At 40.5% G+C, this 17,675-nt stretch overlaps 1 protein-coding gene across 6 annotated transcripts in view; it reads left to right on the forward strand.

Annotated features, from left to right (window-relative positions):
- The window catches only part of APP (amyloid beta precursor protein), a 280,905-nt gene that overhangs the window by 108,596 nt on the left and 154,634 nt on the right, over positions 1-17,675 (forward strand). For all 6 annotated transcript variants that reach the window (XM_039480477.2, XM_039480478.2, XM_039480479.2 and 3 more), the window contains exons 4-5: positions 7,653-7,765; positions 10,061-10,254. In XM_039480477.2, the coding sequence (XP_039336411.1) occupies positions 7,653-7,765; positions 10,061-10,254 (307 nt within the window). The remainder of the gene's footprint in view (positions 1-7,652; positions 7,766-10,060; positions 10,255-17,675) is intronic.

A 17,675-nucleotide genomic window follows, 5' to 3' on the forward strand; every position in this document is an offset into this window, starting at 1 on the left:
ATTGCTGTTTTGATTACTGTGATTATTGTTCGTCTTGAGAAACTATGGTGGTTGATGAGATACTGGGGAGAAGGATAATATTAATTTAATAGATTGAGCACCTCTGTTCTGGGCACTGAGTTGAGTGCTTTAGGGATATTAATTGATTTAATTCTTCCAGTTCTGCCATTTACTTTATATGTGACCTGGGCTGTTACGTAACCTGTTAGTCTCACCTTCTCTTATAAAGTGAGATCATTGTAGCTGCCTTGGTATGGTTCTGAGGACAGTGAGAGAAGATGCACGTTAAGTATTGAGGGTAGCGGTAGGCACACGGTTCAGAGTTACTGACACTACTGATGTTTTATCTTCACGAGGCAGATCTGGGCCCATAGCACTAGAAAACCCAGGCTTTGGCAGTTTTCAACAATTCCATTGCCAAAACACTTCCCCCGCTTTCTTGAATCATCTTTACCTCTTGAGAGATGAGGAAGAGAGAGCACATCTTAGGCAGAAAACCAAAGACCACAGGCATTTTTGGCCTTTCCTTCCCATGATTCTGGCCAACACCATTTTAGTCCCCAAGGAATTCATAGAAATATTGTCTTTTAATTTGATAGTCAAATAGTCTGTGCCTTGAACAATCTATGTATGGCTCCAGAATCTTTTACATTAATCTACTCAATCCAGCCAGGCACGGTGGCTCACACGTGTAATCCCAGCACTTTGGGAGGCCAGGGCGGGGGGATCATGAGATCAAGAGATCGAGACCATCCTGGCCCACATGGTGAAACTCCGTCTCTACTAAAAACACAAAAAAATTAGCTGGGCGTGGTGGCACGCACCTGTGGTCCCAGCTGCTTGGGAGGCTGAGGCGGAAGAATTGCTTGAACCCAGGAGGCAGAGGTCAAAGTGAGCCGAGATTGCGTCACTGCACTCCAGCCTGGCGACAGAGCAGGACTCCATCTCCATATATATATATATGTTTACTCAATCACACTCTGACTCTCCAAATTTTAGTAGTCTCTGTTTTTTGTTTTTTGTTTTTAAAGTCTTTATTTTAAACATTTATTTTTAGAGATTGGGTCTCTCTCTGTTACTCAGGCTGGCCCTGGGCTCAAGTGACCGCCCCACCACAGCCTCCCAAGTAGCTGGGACGACACCCACAGGTGCCGTCATCCTGGCAGCAGAGTCGGTTTTGAGACACCTTTCCCTTTTCATTTCTCCCAGTGTCGTGGACTGGGGAGTTACTATGGTTTTAGTTGTAATACTTTTTACTCTAAGTGCCGTCTTCTTCCTGGAATCCGATCTGTCTTTTGAAAAGGCACCATAAAGAAGTCAAAAAATATCTAAATTACATAGTGCGGGAGCCTCTGCTACTCGCCTGTTTGATATTCATTCCCATTTTTTTCCTTTCTAAAAGAATTCCAGATTTTTTTGTTCAGGGTGACCATGTGCTCCGCCGAAAATACTTTCACAGAATCCCTTTCAGGTGCATGTGGCCAGATCACAGTAATGGCACATATGGCGTCAGTGGGATTGGCTGAGGAGTATGTCCCTCCCAGGTAACACAGCAAAGCTTTATTGCGGGGCGGGGGGAGAAACAAAAACTTTCAGCTTTTGTCTTGTTTCTGCTGCCTTCTGCCTGGAACTTGGACACAACATCTTGAATTTCTATGACCGTTTGTGACCACAAAACACGGGGATAAAGCCAGTGTGCTAAGGATGGCAGTACAGAAAGATAGGAACAGCTGGTCCCTAATGGCTTCATGGAGTATCTGCGGTGGCCCTAGCTTCAATGTCACTTCCTATGTGAGATGCCTAATCCTACTGTGTGTTTAAGCCATGACTTCACATATGATCTATTCTCTGTGACCGAATGCATTCCCAGCAGTTCTATATGGCTTGATAGCTATTAGGTCTAGTTTTATCATCAAATTGACCAAATTGTAGATTATAATGTTAAAGTACTTCACAGTCTAAAAGTGAAACTATTTTTGTAAAAGCCAAAGGAAATGAGCCAAATGAACCATTCTGAACAGAGTTTAAATGAGTGAATTAAGTTACCACTGTTGGATGGAGAATTGGAGACCTGGATTTTCAGTCTAGTTCTGTTGCCAGTTGGCTCTGTGGGTGAGTCACTTGACCTGGGCTCTTTTCCTCCCATCTGCAAAATGAGGTAATTTGAGCTAGACAGTCCTCTCAAAGACCACCAAAGAGCGAGCAGATTGAGGCCTTCAGAATCCCTGTTGAATTTGCCATCATTGTTCACCTTGCCAAGACTCCGTAGCCAAGAAGCCAGACCCAGATTTTGTTCATTAGCTTTAAAACCTCTCTTCTGGTGTGTGTGTGTGTGTGTGTGTGTGTGTGTGTGTGTGTGTGATGACATGTGTTTTGAATACAAATTGTGAATTGTTAAAGCGGGAAACCAGGTTGTATGTTTATCAATAAATATGCATAGCGTATATCGAGGAATTTATCCACTTGAAGGAAATGGTAACAAATTTCCTAAGGTTTGCCGTAAACACAAACGTGATTTCTCATTATGATATTTAATTTGTTTTGGTCTTTGGGCTCTTACACCAGAATTCTGTTATGAGCGTTTTTTTTAACCTGAAAGATAAAGCAAGTAAACAGAAGGGTTTTTAAAAATAACATACGCGTGGCTGTGGATAGAAACTCCAGGTATATACTATTATAGACTTTTTAAAATGAGTAAACTTTGTTTTTAAAAAGCAGTTTAAGTTCACAGCAATTTTGAGTAGAAAATACAGTTTCCATATACCTGCTGTCCTAGCAAAGATTTTTAAATACAGTCTTTCTTAATTAAAACAAGAACATACAAACCGTGCTAAGCCAGTTGGGAAGAAAGGCTTCATTAAACTTTTGGCACTCTTAATTCTTATTTAAAAATTTTAAAACAGGGGCTGGGTGCGGTGGCTCACGCCTGTAGTCCCAGCACTTTGGGAGGCCAAGGCGGGTGGATCACAAGGTCAAGAGATCAAGACCATCCTGGCCAACATGGTGAAACCCCGTCTCTACTAAAAATACAAAATTAGCCCGGTGTTTGGCACGCGCCTATAGTTCCAGCTACTTGGGAGGCTGAGGTGGAAGAATTGCTTGAACCAGGAGGCGGAGGTTGCGGTGAGCCAAGACTGCACCACTGTGCTCCAGCCTGGTGACAGAGCAAGACTCGGTCTCAAAAAAAAAAATTTAAAACAGATTTTTGTGGTTTAACGCTTACAATTTCTGATGTATAACATCCTAACATGTTTCATCAAATGTTAAAAGTAATGTAAGCAATGCTGTCCACTGCTAAATTTTATTTTAATGTTAGAATACAATGAGATTTCTATTTTGCCTTTAGTCCCGAGAGCTTATTAAGTAACCAGTTTTAATCCTTTAAAAAACCATTCTCATTTTAAGGGACACATATTTCTTAGCTGTGTGCAATATAAGAACCTAAGACCATCTTGGCAATGTCAGATAAAATGTTTTGCAAGTTAGGAAGTTCAGTAGCCATTTATAGACATAGTGAATGTTGCAGTCAGACTAATGCAGAAATACAGGTACAAGGGGCAGACTTGGGCCACAAGTAGTAATTTGCCAGCTCCTACCCTAAACACAAGTTCAAGAATATGGTTCTCTTGGGTAGATTTTCTGTTAGATGAAAGCAAGAGTAATATCCTTAGCTAATGAACTCCTAATAGCCAAGGCAACTTTTAATTAATTCAGGCTTTTGAGAAAAGCTTTTTACCAACTCCTCATTAAAAATATTCAAACTGGCTGGTCATGGTGGCTCATGTCTGTAATCCCAGCACTTTGGGAGGCTGAGGCAGGCAGATTGCTTTAGCCTAGGAGTTCGAGACCAGCCTGGGCCACATATCTAGACCCTATCTCTACAAAAAATAAAATAATCTGCTGGGTGTGATGGTGCATGCCTGTAGTCTCAGCTCCTCGGGAGGCTGAGCTGGGAGGATCACTTGAGTCCAGGAGGTAGAGGCTGCGGTGAGCCATTGATCCAACCACTACATTCCAGCCAGGGTGACAAAGAGAGACCTTGTCTCAAAACAAACAAAACGATTAATGCAGTACATGTCTTTTCGGTGACTATTTTACTGAAGTAAATATGTTTCAGTGACTTAGCTTCGCATTATAATCTAGTCCTCAGTAGATTGGCTAAGGGCAGATAAAACAAGATGATTTGGTTTCATCGTTTGGCACTTACTGTCTGGTTATGACCCAAGAACTCTTGCAAGCCAAGGTCAAGTGTATCTGATCCCTGCCCTGGCTCTTCTCACAAACTGATTTAGTAGCTTTGGGCCAGCATTCATTTTTTAAAACTCTTTGACCTATTTGTATGTGACAGGCATTGAATATTTCCAATAATTACTTGTAAAATAGAAAAGCATTACTTTTTATTTTGGACATTTGCATATATGGCTGAGTAGAGCTGACAGATGAGGTGGGTATATTCAGGCCATAGGTTGCTTCTGGCCTCCTGCAACCTAGAAAATTGGGATGCCACCTGGGTACAGTGGCTCACACCTGTAATCCCAGCACTTTGGGAGGCCAAGGCAGGTGGATCACCTGAGGTCAGGAGTTCAAGACTAGCCTGGACAACATGGCAAAACCCTGTCTCTACTAAAAACATAAAAAATAGCTGGGTGTGGTGGTGTATACCTGTAATCCCAGCTACTCAGGAGGCTAAGACAGGAGAATCTCTTGAACCCAGGAGGTAGAGGGTGCAGCAAGCCGAGATTGCACCACTGCACTCCAGCCTGAGCGACAGAGTGAGACTGTTTCAAAAAAAGAAAATTGGGATGGGATGCCTCAGATAATCAGGTATTCTTCCAAGCAGGTAGCGTTGGTTCTCTGACCTCAGAAACCCTGAGAAATCCACTGGGAATGGTGTATTTGTTTTGGACAGGATTACCTTTACTCTCCATTCTCCAACTCTTCTTATATTTTTATTTTTTATTTTTGTTTTGTTTTATGTAATTCTATATAAAGAGAAGTGTGACATCATATGCATTATTATGTTTTTTCTTTCCTTATAATAAATTATATTTTAATGCTTATCTCTGGGGCTAGGTTATAATATCCTGAGGTAGGTAGCCTCAGGTCAGAGATTCCAGAGATTCTTCCCCTGGGAAGTGAGGTGATTTTTTTTTTTTTTTTCAGACAAGAGTCTTGCTGTGTCGCCCAGGCTGGAGTGCAGTGGCAGAATCTTGGCTCACTGCAACCTCCGCCTCCTGGGTTCAAGCAGTTCTCTGCCTCAGCCTCCCCAGTAGCTGGGATTACAGGTACCCGCCACCAACCCTGGCTATTTTTCATATTTTTAGTAGAGATGGGTTTTCATCATCTTGGCCAGGCTGGTCTTAAGCTCCTGACCTTGTGTTCCACCTGTCTCAGCCTCCCAAAGTGCTGGGATTACAGGCATGAGCCACTGCACCCAGCCGGAAGTGAGGTTTATAAAAAACCCATGATGTGACCCTGTGGAGCTGAGATGTAGTTGTAGCATTAGTACCATAGGGTGGGTGCTCAGGACTTACTGGTTTCTTCCCCACGAAGTGACACCTGCAGCCTTTGGGGTACCATGTCTCATCATTTTTGCATTCCCTGCAACACACACTACTGCTGTGGACATAACCGATCATTTTAAAGATTTAAGGAATGACAAGATACGATGCTTATTCTCCCCTATGATTTGCCTAGATTTTTATCTAAATATTACTTAATGAAATAAGTACTTCAATATCATGATATAGCTTACATGTTTGAGCTAGAAACAGACTAAAGTTTAAACACCTTTATGAGAATGAAATATTGCTTACTTTCCCTTCTTAGGGCTTTTAATCCCTCTTTGTGTTGCATTTCAGAAAATGTCCTGGAGCATGCTATGAAAGAAAGACATTCTTGTCTTTGCTGGTGTGTGGACAATCTGTATTCCTGCTCCATGGGAGTTGTGGGGTTTTTCTGTTCTTACATGTCTTACCGGAAGGACTGCAGTGGCCTGCTTGGTGGTTTCTCCCTGCTTCCATGGTTTCACTGTGCTGGTCTGTCCTTCACTTAATTACAGAGTTTATCTGAATTGCTTCCAAAATGTGTTGCTTCCAAAATGGCATCCAAAACCTAAGGCTCTTTAAAATTGGAGTTCAGCCTGCTTCCCCGATGTTACTTACCTCGGGACTCCCTTTGCCACCTACTCTGTGCTCCAGCCATGACGGGCTGCAGATACGCCTTGCTGCTGCTTTACTCTTTTCTTTGCACAGGAGGCTCCCTTATTTTGAATGGTCTTTTGCTATCCATCCATCCATCCATTCGTTTGGATTCTATAAGAGAGTTCTTCATGTTTGCCAGAGCTAGGCCAGGGATTGTGGGGGTGTAATGGCAAGCAGGACAGATTCTGTCCTTAGGTCATGGAAGTTCAGTTCATTTCCCATGTGGCATATGCTTCTCCCCATTCAGACTCATCTCTAATGTTATTTCTTCCTTGAGGGTTTCCCACTGCACCCAAGATGAGGCACTTTCCCCATCTCTATTACAGAATTTAACTTGTTCATTCGTCAACAGGTATTTATTGCCTACTATGTGCAAGAATCTATGCTAAAAGCTGGGAATATTGCAGTGAACAAAACAAAAATTAAGTTTACAGCTTACATCTAATGTGGTAATTATCCATGGTTTACCTTCATTAGACTGAGTTCATGTAGGACTTTATGTAATATCTTTCTATCTTCAGTATCCGAAATGCCTAGAAATAATTTGCATGACATACATTTTCTTTAAAGATAACAAAAGTCGGCCAAGTGTGGTAGCTCACGCTTATAATCCCAGCACTTTGGGAGGCCGAGGCAGGCAGATCATGAGGTCAGGAGTTCAAGACCAGCCTGAACAACATGATGAAACCCCATATCTACTAAAAATACAAAAAAAAAAAAAAAAGAACTAGCCAGGCATGGTTGTGCGCACCTGTAATCCCAGCTACTCAGGAGGCTGAGGCAGGAGAATTGCTTCAACCTGGGAGGCGGAGGTTGCAGTGAGCTGAGATTGTGTGACTGCACTCCAGCATGGGCAACAGAGCGAGACTCCATCTCACACACAAAAATGGTCTGAGGAACAGTTTTCACGATTATATTAAATTAAACTCTTTCTTGTGAGTGTTATGTAAAAATACATATAAAATATACTTTTGGGTTTCTTGCTCAGGAAGTAGAAAAATGCTAAAATTTCTGTTATTTACAAGCAGATTAAAATGTCCAAGAAAGAAAAGTAGTTAGGGATTTACATTGATTCTGCTCAAATGCTTACCTAGACAATGTCAATTATTTGTATTTTACCTCCTGTTGTAAAAGAATAGTAATTGGTTCTCTAGTTAAGCAGCTTTCTTAGGATTAATTCTGAAGCAAGAAATTTGGATTAATTAAGAGACAATTTCATTTGCAGCATGTAGGAACTATTTTAGCCATTAAACTTGATGTGGTAAGAAACTGAGTTGCTTAAGGAGGCCAGATACAACATTCTAAAAGGTACTAGTGTCTTGATTTGGTTGCTTAGGCGTTGAAAGGCTGTATAACCTGTCTGAAGTCTGTCTTTCCTTGATGCCTTCTGTGCGGTAAGAACACTGTGATTCAGACGGAATGACAGGAAGTGGTTTTCCTTTCTTTCAGTTGGTGAGTTTGTAAGCGATGCCCTTCTGGTTCCTGACAAGTGCAAATTCTTACACCAGGAGAGGATGGATGTTTGCGAGACTCATCTTCACTGGCACACTGTCGCCAAAGAGGTACCAGCCCATACATTCTTTCTTACTGGAAACTGAAGACTTCCTGGGGACATACCTGATGGCATTTTGGAGGGTATTTTGAGGCAACAGCTATGTTAACAAGTTATTTAAGAAAACCCAACAGTACTCTCCATAACCCAGGTTTTAGGTTTCAGAGTGATTTTAGGTTCACAGCAAAATCGAACAGAAAGTAGAGTTCCTGTGTACCCTGTCCCCTCACAGGCACAGCCTCCCCATCCGTGAATATTTTTAAAAAGTCAAAAATAGGGCCAGTGGACTAGATTCATTATGTGTCTGTCCCGTGTTTTGCAACTTAAAAATATAAGTTGTCAGTGCCATGCTTTATAACTTACAAATATAATCTTTAATAGTTATAACTTTCAAGTTTACCCTTCATATTATTTTTATTCACCTGTTTTTTTTTGTCATATACAATTTTTTAATAATTTAACCCTTTCCCCTGCTATCTATTAGTGAACAGAGTGGTAGCACAGTAAAGTAGTTTGTTTGTACCAGCCTGAAAACTCCAGTTAGAATTCAGTTTCTGAGCTACACTGTCTGATTTTATATTCATCAGGCCATGCCTGCCGCCTTCATTTTTCCACAGGGTGAGTCTGACCGAGCACTTGGTTAACCTCTGCTTTTGACTAAGCCAGTGAAAGACATGAGATACTTAGCAGGAAAAGGTCACTGTGTGGTATGACCATCTTCACAGGGGTCCTTTTGTATGTTTTTCTAATAAATTTATATAGTTTATTTGTGGTAAGAGGAGTCTACTAGAATTAGGCTCCTTTATCTAGCTCAATAGTGCTTTACAGGGGGTCAGTTTTGAGCCCCTGTCCGTCCCAGGAGACATTTTTGGTTATCACGACTTGAAGGAGTGGTGTTACTGCCATCTGATAGTGTCCATAGGCCAAAGATACTGCTAAACATTTTACAGTGAACAGGATAACTACCTCCCACCCCCAAGAATTATCCAGTCCAAAACATCAGTAGTGCTGGGGCTGAGAAGTCTCATCTAGCTCATCTTTGCCATTGTACTGTATTAGAGCTGTGCAGCCAAAAATACCACTGAAGAGTTAGTATTTTTTGCCTCTTATTAAATAACATGTTTGGATCCACTGTAGAATAGAATTTTGTTTGTATAAAAATGTGTTTTAGAGGGGAAAAAAGAAAACAAAAGTAATTTGAAGTCCAGCTACCTATTTGATAATCTCATTTTTTATTTCTTCTGTGTTTTCAAAAGAAAATTCCTTTGTCTCTAAGAAACAAAAATGACTCCTGCAAGGTCAAACTGCAGTCTGTCATATTTTCATTGTTTACCTTTATGTATTGAATTATTAATCCTTCCTTTATCACTAGTGGATGCTCTCAGAGCTTTATGCTAATTTAGATTTGTGCAAATTTAGCAAATCCCAGCAAAGCAAAAAGACGTTCAAGGAGAAATTTCTAATGCCTATAAGTTCTGATTCATAGTGGCTGCAGGGGATAATTGCTTCTTTTCCTAGGTTTGTTACCCAGAAAGTGAGCCAAGAGAGTCAGAATTTCTAGGATAAGGGTGGTCCATGTGGGGTAAACTTCCATCTGTAAGGGAGGTAGGAGTGAGCTGGGAATCTACCTGGAATGGCCACAGTTTCTGGAGACATGAATCAAGCTAGAAAGCATAATTCTCTGCTATCTGTTCACCACTGGAGCCTTCTACATCCTATTTCCCAATTAGTTTCCATTCCATTTGTTCACCTAAACCTCTATTATATAACATCATGGTCTTATTAAAGAAATAATAAGCTTAAGAATAAAAAGAGTACCAAAGTGTAACCCATGCTTAAAAAAAAAAAAAAAAAAAATTGGCCAGGTGTGGTAGCTCACACCTGTAATCCCAGCCCTTTGGGAGGCTGAGGTGAGCGGATCACCAGGTCAGGAGTTTGAGACTAGCCTGACAAACATGGTGAAACCCCATCTCTACTAAAAATACAAAAATTAGCTAGGTGTGGTGGCGCACGCCTCTAATCCCAGCTACTTGGGAGGCTGAAGCAAGAGAATTGCTTGAACATGAGAGGCGGAGGTTTTGGTGAGCTGAGATGGCGCCACTGCAGTCCAGCCTGGGCAACAGGAGCGAGACTCCATTTCAAAAAAAAAAAAGAAAAGTCCTGTTGTAAATTCTCTCAAAAAGCAAATCATCTTTTCCTTGGTGAGACTGGTTCCTAATAATATGTTGATGTTTTTTATGTGGAGTTTTCTTAGAACGAAACACATCTACTGTACTACTCACTGTTTTATCCTTACACTTTGTAGACGTGCAGTGAAAAGAGTACCAACCTGCATGACTACGGCATGTTGCTGCCCTGCGGAATTGACAAGTTCCGAGGGGTGGAGTTTGTGTGTTGCCCGCTGGCTGAGGAAAGTGACCATGTGGATTCTGCTGACGCCGAGGAGGACGACTCGGATGTCTGGTGGGGTGGAGCGGACACAGACTACGCAGATGGGAGGTAAGGTGTCCTGCGTGTTCAGTCTGCAATGCTGAGACATCTTGCATAGAGTATTTGTATTCTTCTGTAAATTAATCTTTCTCTTTATCACTAAAAGGGTCTCTGCCCACTCCTATCAAAGTCTGCTGTTACGGAAAAAATCTGAGCGATGACTTTTTATGACACCCTGTTTAATTAATAATATCAATCACCCATGACAGAGTTAATTTTAACTATTTAATATTAAACTTAGGATAAAAATCCCACTGATGACTATCGTAGGTTACTGGTAGTTCCAACAGGGAGCTGAAATAATAATGGCATTCTGTTTTGGTTATTAATTTAAAAATATTTCTTAAGTGCTATCTGGAATTGTCAGTCATTAGTTCAAGATGAATTTTTGTTAAGAAAGGTACGGTTTGAGATTTTGGGAGTTCTGTGTGTGGATGTGTAAAGGTTTCTCTTTGTGGCCTTTTATCGTCTTCTTTTCCTTCATAGTGGAAGTCAAAGGCATTTATAAAGGCTTAATTTTATTTTGTTAACCACCTTTGATTTCATGATCTTAAAGCAACCTGTTTTTGCCTCTTTTTCTTAATTTCTTAATCCTCTAACGTCTTACCTGATTCTCATTCTTATTGAAGGCAAACGTCTATATGCAAATCATAAAATTATAAGATGAGAATCTTTAGGTTGGCTAGGCCGTCTGGTTCAGGCATTGATTCCATGCTGTCTCGCCCTCTAAAAGGTGATGATTCTATCACTTCTCTTTTTCCTTCAGTATTTTCTCAAATGTTCCCTAGAGCTACAGATTTCCAAACAGAAGATTCAATAGGAGTTGTAAGTTTGTAATCACCAGACTACAGGATGCTTGTTTTTTTTGTTTCAATTTCTGGTGTAATCTGCTACTAGGGCCCCCACAGAGTTTATTGTCTATACCAGATAGAACACTGGGACCACAATCATAAACTGAAGGATCCAGGCAAACTGGGTCATATGGTTACTCTACCTGTTACTGTCTTCAGTGATGATATCACTATCCAAGTTGAAATACCAGCCAACTCCTTATTAGTTACTTTCATTTATATCCCATTTCAGTACCTGAACACAGCCATGCTTTTTAGACTCTGATATTCCTTAGAAATATTGTACCCATAAGGTTTCTAGTTTTGATATTCCCTTCTGATCATGATCTTCGCTTATAATCACCTCCCCAGTTCAGGCTTTTAGACTATTATCCTCTTTTTTTTTTTTCCTGCCAGCCTTTCTAATCAGGATGGAATCCATGGATAATCATTCTTACCCATTCCATTGAACATCCTTGACTTGGCTGATACCCTTCACATTTTCTAAACATATTTTTGTCAATTCTCCATAGCTAGGAAAAATGGATTTCTTCCTTTAGTTGCTTCTGGGATTTCTAAAGTATCAAGTCATGTAACCTTACCAGTTAATTCCATTTCTTATTCATGCTGTAACATCAGCTGGGATCTTAATGTTACTAGATGCACCTAATTATCTCTGTCTGATGACCTGTCATCTTCTCTATAGCAGTTGATCCAGGCCAACTTCATTCTCCTTGGTCCCCAGCGTAACTCACTCTCTCATGCTCTGCAGATGACCCCTCCACAGTCATCCGTTGTGAATTTCTGCAACATGGTACCTGACATTTGGTAGGTGCCCGGTACATGTTTGTTGAATAAATTGATGAATTTTCTCTTCTACCGCAGCACCTCTTGTACTTCTTCTATCCCTTTGGTTCCTGTCTTCCCTTTTATGACTGTGTTCTGCCTGAACTCTTCTTTTGAGACGGAGTCTCGCTCTGTCACCCAGGCTGGAGTGCAGTGGTGTGATCTCAGTTTACTACAACCTCCGTCTCCTGGGTTCGTCCTCCTGCTTCAGCCTCCTGAGTAGCTGGGACTGTATTTCACATGCCACCATACTCAGCGACTTTTTGTATTTTTAGTAGAGACGGGATTTCACTTTGTTATGCAGGATTTTCCTGACCTGGTGATCCTCCTGCCTCGGCCTCCCAGGGTGCTGGGATTACAGGCGTGAGCCACTGTGCCTGGCCTCTGTCTGGACTCTTAATCATCTCCTCTCCTTTTCTTGCATTTTCAGTCTCCCTGTCTCCAACCACCCACCACCACCACCACCACCACCACCAACACCCTGGCTTCATCCACCCTCTTTCCAGATAATTCTTTCCCATGCCTCAGTAATCTTTCTACTATGTGGTTTTAATCCTGTTGACAGTTGGTAGGAAATATGTGATGGTTTATTCTACTTGTAGAGAAGTCCACATTCTCTCACAGGGCATTCAGAAGTCTCTGACATGGCTTCAGCCTGCATTTTCAGTCTTATACATGTTTGTGACTCTATCCCCTAAAACTATTGACATTTTCTTTCTCTAGGCTTTTGTTCCCACCATTCTGTCCCATCTGAAATACTTTCCTTTTTTCGTCAAATGGGATATGATAAAGATATATGTCATACCCATTTTGAAATATTTTTCCTTTTTGGTTAAATAATGTGTGATAAAGATATTTATCAACTCTAAAGTGCCACGTCTTCTGACCCGTCAAAATCCTGTATATTTTTAATGTTCACCTGAAAAGATGATTCTTTACAAGCCTTTGCAAGTGCCTTGCTCTGCTGTACTGCCCTTGCAAGACCATAACTTATCTTCCAATTAATTGTAATCATATGTCCTTTTATCTGTTAGAATTCAAACTGTAGTTTATGTGTCTGGTATGTCTCGCACATAGGTCCTCGAAAAATACTAGGCAGAGTGCATTGTGTATTTTTAATTTTTTTCATAGCTCTTGTTAAACACTTCATGATCCATAATTGGATGTTGTAGCAAGCTTGTCCAGCCTGCGGCCCAGGATGACTTTGAATGTGGACCAACACAAATTCATAAACTTTCTTCAAACAGTTGAAATTATTTTGCCATTTCTTTCTATAACCCCTGTTATAGATCCTCCCATCTTTTAGCAAAGAGCTGTTCGATACAAATGTAATGTGAGCCACCTACTTTTTCATTTTCTAGTAGACAATTTAAAAATAGTAAAAAGAAACAGGTGGATTTAATTCGAACAACACTTTATTTAATCCAGTGTATCTGAAATAACGTGTACAGCGTGGAAAAGTTAATAAGATTGTTCACATTCTTTTTGTTTGTTTCGTAAGAAGTCTTTAAAATCTAACACTTTTTAAAACATTTAACAGCACATTTCAATTCAAACTAGTCACATACTGTGTTTGATAGTCACATGTGGCTAGTGACTACTGTATTTGGACAGCATAATTCCTGGATGACTTTAAATTTATCATTCTTTATTTTCCATTAAGACAAATGGTTTATATAACCTATTAATATTTTCTAAGGTTGAGCCACTGAACTTTTATTATTTATAGCTATTCGTGTTTTTAAAATTTTTTTAAATTGCTTTGGATTCAGCATAATAAGGGTATCAGGTCACTTGCATCATTTGTTGTTTTAACTTCTTTCCTTATAGTCCTGCGGGCAGCCAGGGCTTCTTCCTCGTGTTGCAAAGCCAGAGAGGTATCGCATCACTGATCCATACACAAGCTGGGCTCCTGCCAACTGGCAGCCCCCTTTTTCCAGCCCTCCTTTTGACAATTGAAATGTAAGAATCAGAATAGGAGTTTAACATACCTGACTTAAAACATCTTCAGGGTATGCTACATGATAATTCTTGAAGAAAGAGAAACAAACTACCATTTTCCTGAGACAATATTTGATTGACAGTATTTTGTTATTTGGTAGTTAATGAGACTTGTTTGGATAGAAGATGAGTGTTTTTCTATTGCTAATGAGGCATTTAGAGAAACATTCCTTGTGGAATGAGCACTGTTTTATGACCTCATTGAAAAAGAGGTATGAAAAGGACGTAAATCTTTTAACATAGCCAAAACAGGTAGTGTTTCAGAAATTTATTTCTAAATTACTGAGGATATATTTCTCCAGTGTTGTAATGGTAATGTTCTAGGATTACCTCAAAATACCTATTTATGCAGTCTGTAATGTAGCATAATGCAGACCGTTAATTAACATTACATAGCATAATGTTAATAATATGCAGACTCCAGCGGTCATGGGTAAGAATTTTTTTCATGGGAAAATTTATTTGGAGAGCTAACTCGCAAGACTAGCCAGGTAGGCAGTCTAGCCCTGGAGGTAGAGCTGCCCCTCACCTGGAACTGCAGAATCTGAGCGAACCCAGTGCTCCATGGAGGTTGCTGAGTTTGTAGAGCAAATGAAATGTTAGAAGACCCTCTAATTGTTGTACAGTACACTTTTCCTTTTGCAGAGTAGGTGCTCACATTTGATTAAGAAACAGAATCTTGAATTATCGATATATTCTTTTAGGTTCAGGTTGGCAGACATTGGTGAGAGTGTGCTGTGAGGTAACCTGATATATCTTTCTGTATAACTAGATGGTTTTTTTTTTCTATTTCCTTTAAACATTTTTTTAAAAACAGCTGCTTGCAATCTGGAGGAGTGATTCCTGTTGACTGCGTCTTGTCATCCTCTTTGAAGCTGTATAACTCAGAAGAGTTTTTCTTTTTCTTTTTTTTTTTTTTTTTTTGAGACACAGTTTTGCTCTTGTTGCCCAGGCTGGAATGCAGTGGCGCAATCTTGGCTCACTGCAACCTCCACCTCCCAGGTTCAAGCAATTCTCCTGCCTCAGTTTCCCAAGTAACTGGGATTATAGGCACTCACCACCGTCCCCAGCTAACTTTTGTATCTTTAGTAGAGACAGGGTTTCACCATGTTAGCCAGGGTAGTTAACGTTACTCTCTGGTTTGTGTGGGGGCATGGGGTAGCAGGGATAGTGATATAGTTTGGCTTTGCCCCCACCCAGATCTCGTGTTGAATTCCCATATGTTGTGGGAGGGACTCAGAGGAGGGTGGTTGAATCATGGGGGCAGGTCTTTCCCATGCTGTTCTCATGAAGTAAGTCTCACAAGATCTGATGATTTTAAAAAGAGGAGTTCCCCTGCACAAGTTCTTTCTCTTTGCCTGCTGCAGTCTGTGTAAGACATGACTTGCTCCTCCTTGCCTTCTGCCATGATTATGAGGCTTCCCCAGCCATGTGCAACTGTAAGTCCAATTAAATCTTTCTTTTGTAAATTGCCTGGTCTCAGGTATGTCTTTATCAGCAATGTGAAAATGAACTAATACAGCAGAGGGTGGCTTGCGTGGGTGTGTATGGCTGTGTCCGCAGGTGTGCATGCATTGGAACACACAATCTGTACTGAACCTAGTTTAAACTTCATCCGTTCTGGTGATTGTGGGAGTATCAAATATAGCAAGAGGTCACCTTGTCCCTTCACTGTACCAGAAAACCAGGCCAGCACCATTGACTATCTGGATACAGTGGGCCCTTTATATTTTAGATTATTTTGCAATCAATTTACAGAACTACGAATAAAGGAATAGTGAGAAATAACTATTAAGAATTTTAGTAAGAGTTAACCTAGTAAATATTTTAATTTTACTGAGAATTTAAATATGGTAAACCCACATTTTTATTCTGTATTTTCCCAGTTTTGAAGGCAAGGATTTCTGAAATGAGCATGATCTATTGGAATGCAGCTAGCTGCTGATCACCTGCCATGCATGAACCTGGAATATATCCATCTTACAAATACTGATTCTACATTTCAAGTACATCTCTATTAGGTTCATCATATTTCTTGGTCTTTTTTTATACTTGCAATTTCATCTAATTATTGTAAAAATTTGAGATTTAAAACTTTGACAGCTCATAATTTTATTGCAGAGAGAATATAGCCGTCTTCCTTCAATAATTTAAAAATGTTTTCAAGTTTGGATTTATAAACACCTGTTAAAATGATCAAGCCAGTCTCCCTGCCTGCCCCCATACTTTTTTTTCTGCATTATCTCTTCTAATCACCTTTAGTGAGATTCCTGCCTTGGGCATTTGTTCACGTCCTCATGGTACCAAATAAATGTGTTGCACAAACATAAAATTTGTTGCATAAGCATCATAAAAAAGGAAGGAATAGCGTCACATCATTTTAGCAATGATGGTTAATGTTTTTGTCACATAATATTGAGTGATGATATCCTTCCTGTTGAATGACTAAGTGGATGAGAATACCATATTTTCTTTTTATTCTTAGAAATTCATTGCTCACTTGTCAATTCTTGAGCCTTGAGAAAATTTGTCTGGGATATCATGTGAAGGCTCATGGCCTAAGGCAGGGGTCTCCAAACTTTTTACACAGGGGGCCAGTTCACTGTCCCTCAGACTGTTGGAGGGCCGCCACATACTGTGCTCCTCCCACTGACCACCAATGAAAGAGGTGCCCCTTCCTGAAGTGCAGCGGGGGCCGGATAAATGGCCTCAGGGGGCCGCATGCAGCCCACGGGCCATAGTTTGGGGACCCCTGGCCTAAAGTTTTACTTACATGATCAATTTCATTCATCTTCTGATTTATCTAATTGGCAAAATGTCTCCTGTCAGTGTTTGCTGTTTGCCAATATGTGGAGAATTATTTTCGACTATATTTGGTGAAAGTCTCTGGACTTCTTGTTATTATGCTTTTTATATTTCTGTTTTTTGAGATGGAATCTCTCTCATCACCAGGCTGGAGTGCAATGGCATAATCTCGGCACTTTGCAACCTCTGCCTCCTGGGTTCAAGCGATTCTCCTGCCTCAGCCTCCGGAGTAGCTGGGACTACAGGTGCATGCCACCACACCCATCTAATTTTTTGTATTTTTAGTAGAGATGTGGTTTCGCCATGTTGGCCAGGGTAGTCTCGATCTCTTGACCTCGTGATCCGCCTGCCTCGGCCTCCCAAAGTGTTAGGATTACAGGCGTGAGTCACCACGCCTGGCCTATTGTGTTTTTTATAGAGATGGGCCCTCACTCTGTTGCCGAGACTTGAGTGCTGTGGCTACTCACTGGTGTGATCGTGGAGCACTGCAGCTGCAGACTCCTGGGCTCGAGTGTTCCTCCTGCCTCAGCAGCCCAAGTAGCTGGGACTATTGAGACTTTTTTCAAACCATCTTGAAAGATGACGCAATACTTTGGGAACACAGCAATAAAAATGTGATAATTTCCCTATGGCATCATCTTTTAGTCAATTCTATCAATCTTTCATATTCATGTTATTTGGTCTTCTTTAGCACAGTTCGAAATAGTTAATGGCTAATGATGAAATAATTCTTGGGAGGATAAAATATTTGGAACAAAATGTAGGAAAAAGATTGAGATTCATAAATATATCTTAGATATATAGAAAGTTTCAGTGGACTCATGCTTAAGTACAAGCTAGAATGAGTTTTACTCAATTAAAATTTTCTTTTTCTCTAAGAAAGGATAAAAGTAAGAAATACCAATCCCCACAAGTACTTAGAAGTGCTCAGAAAGAAACTCAAAAGAT

Source organism: Saimiri boliviensis, chromosome 18, assembly GCF_048565385.1.
Source record: "Saimiri boliviensis isolate mSaiBol1 chromosome 18, mSaiBol1.pri, whole genome shotgun sequence".
In the NCBI taxonomy this organism is placed as follows: Eukaryota; Metazoa; Chordata; class Mammalia; order Primates; family Cebidae; genus Saimiri; species Saimiri boliviensis.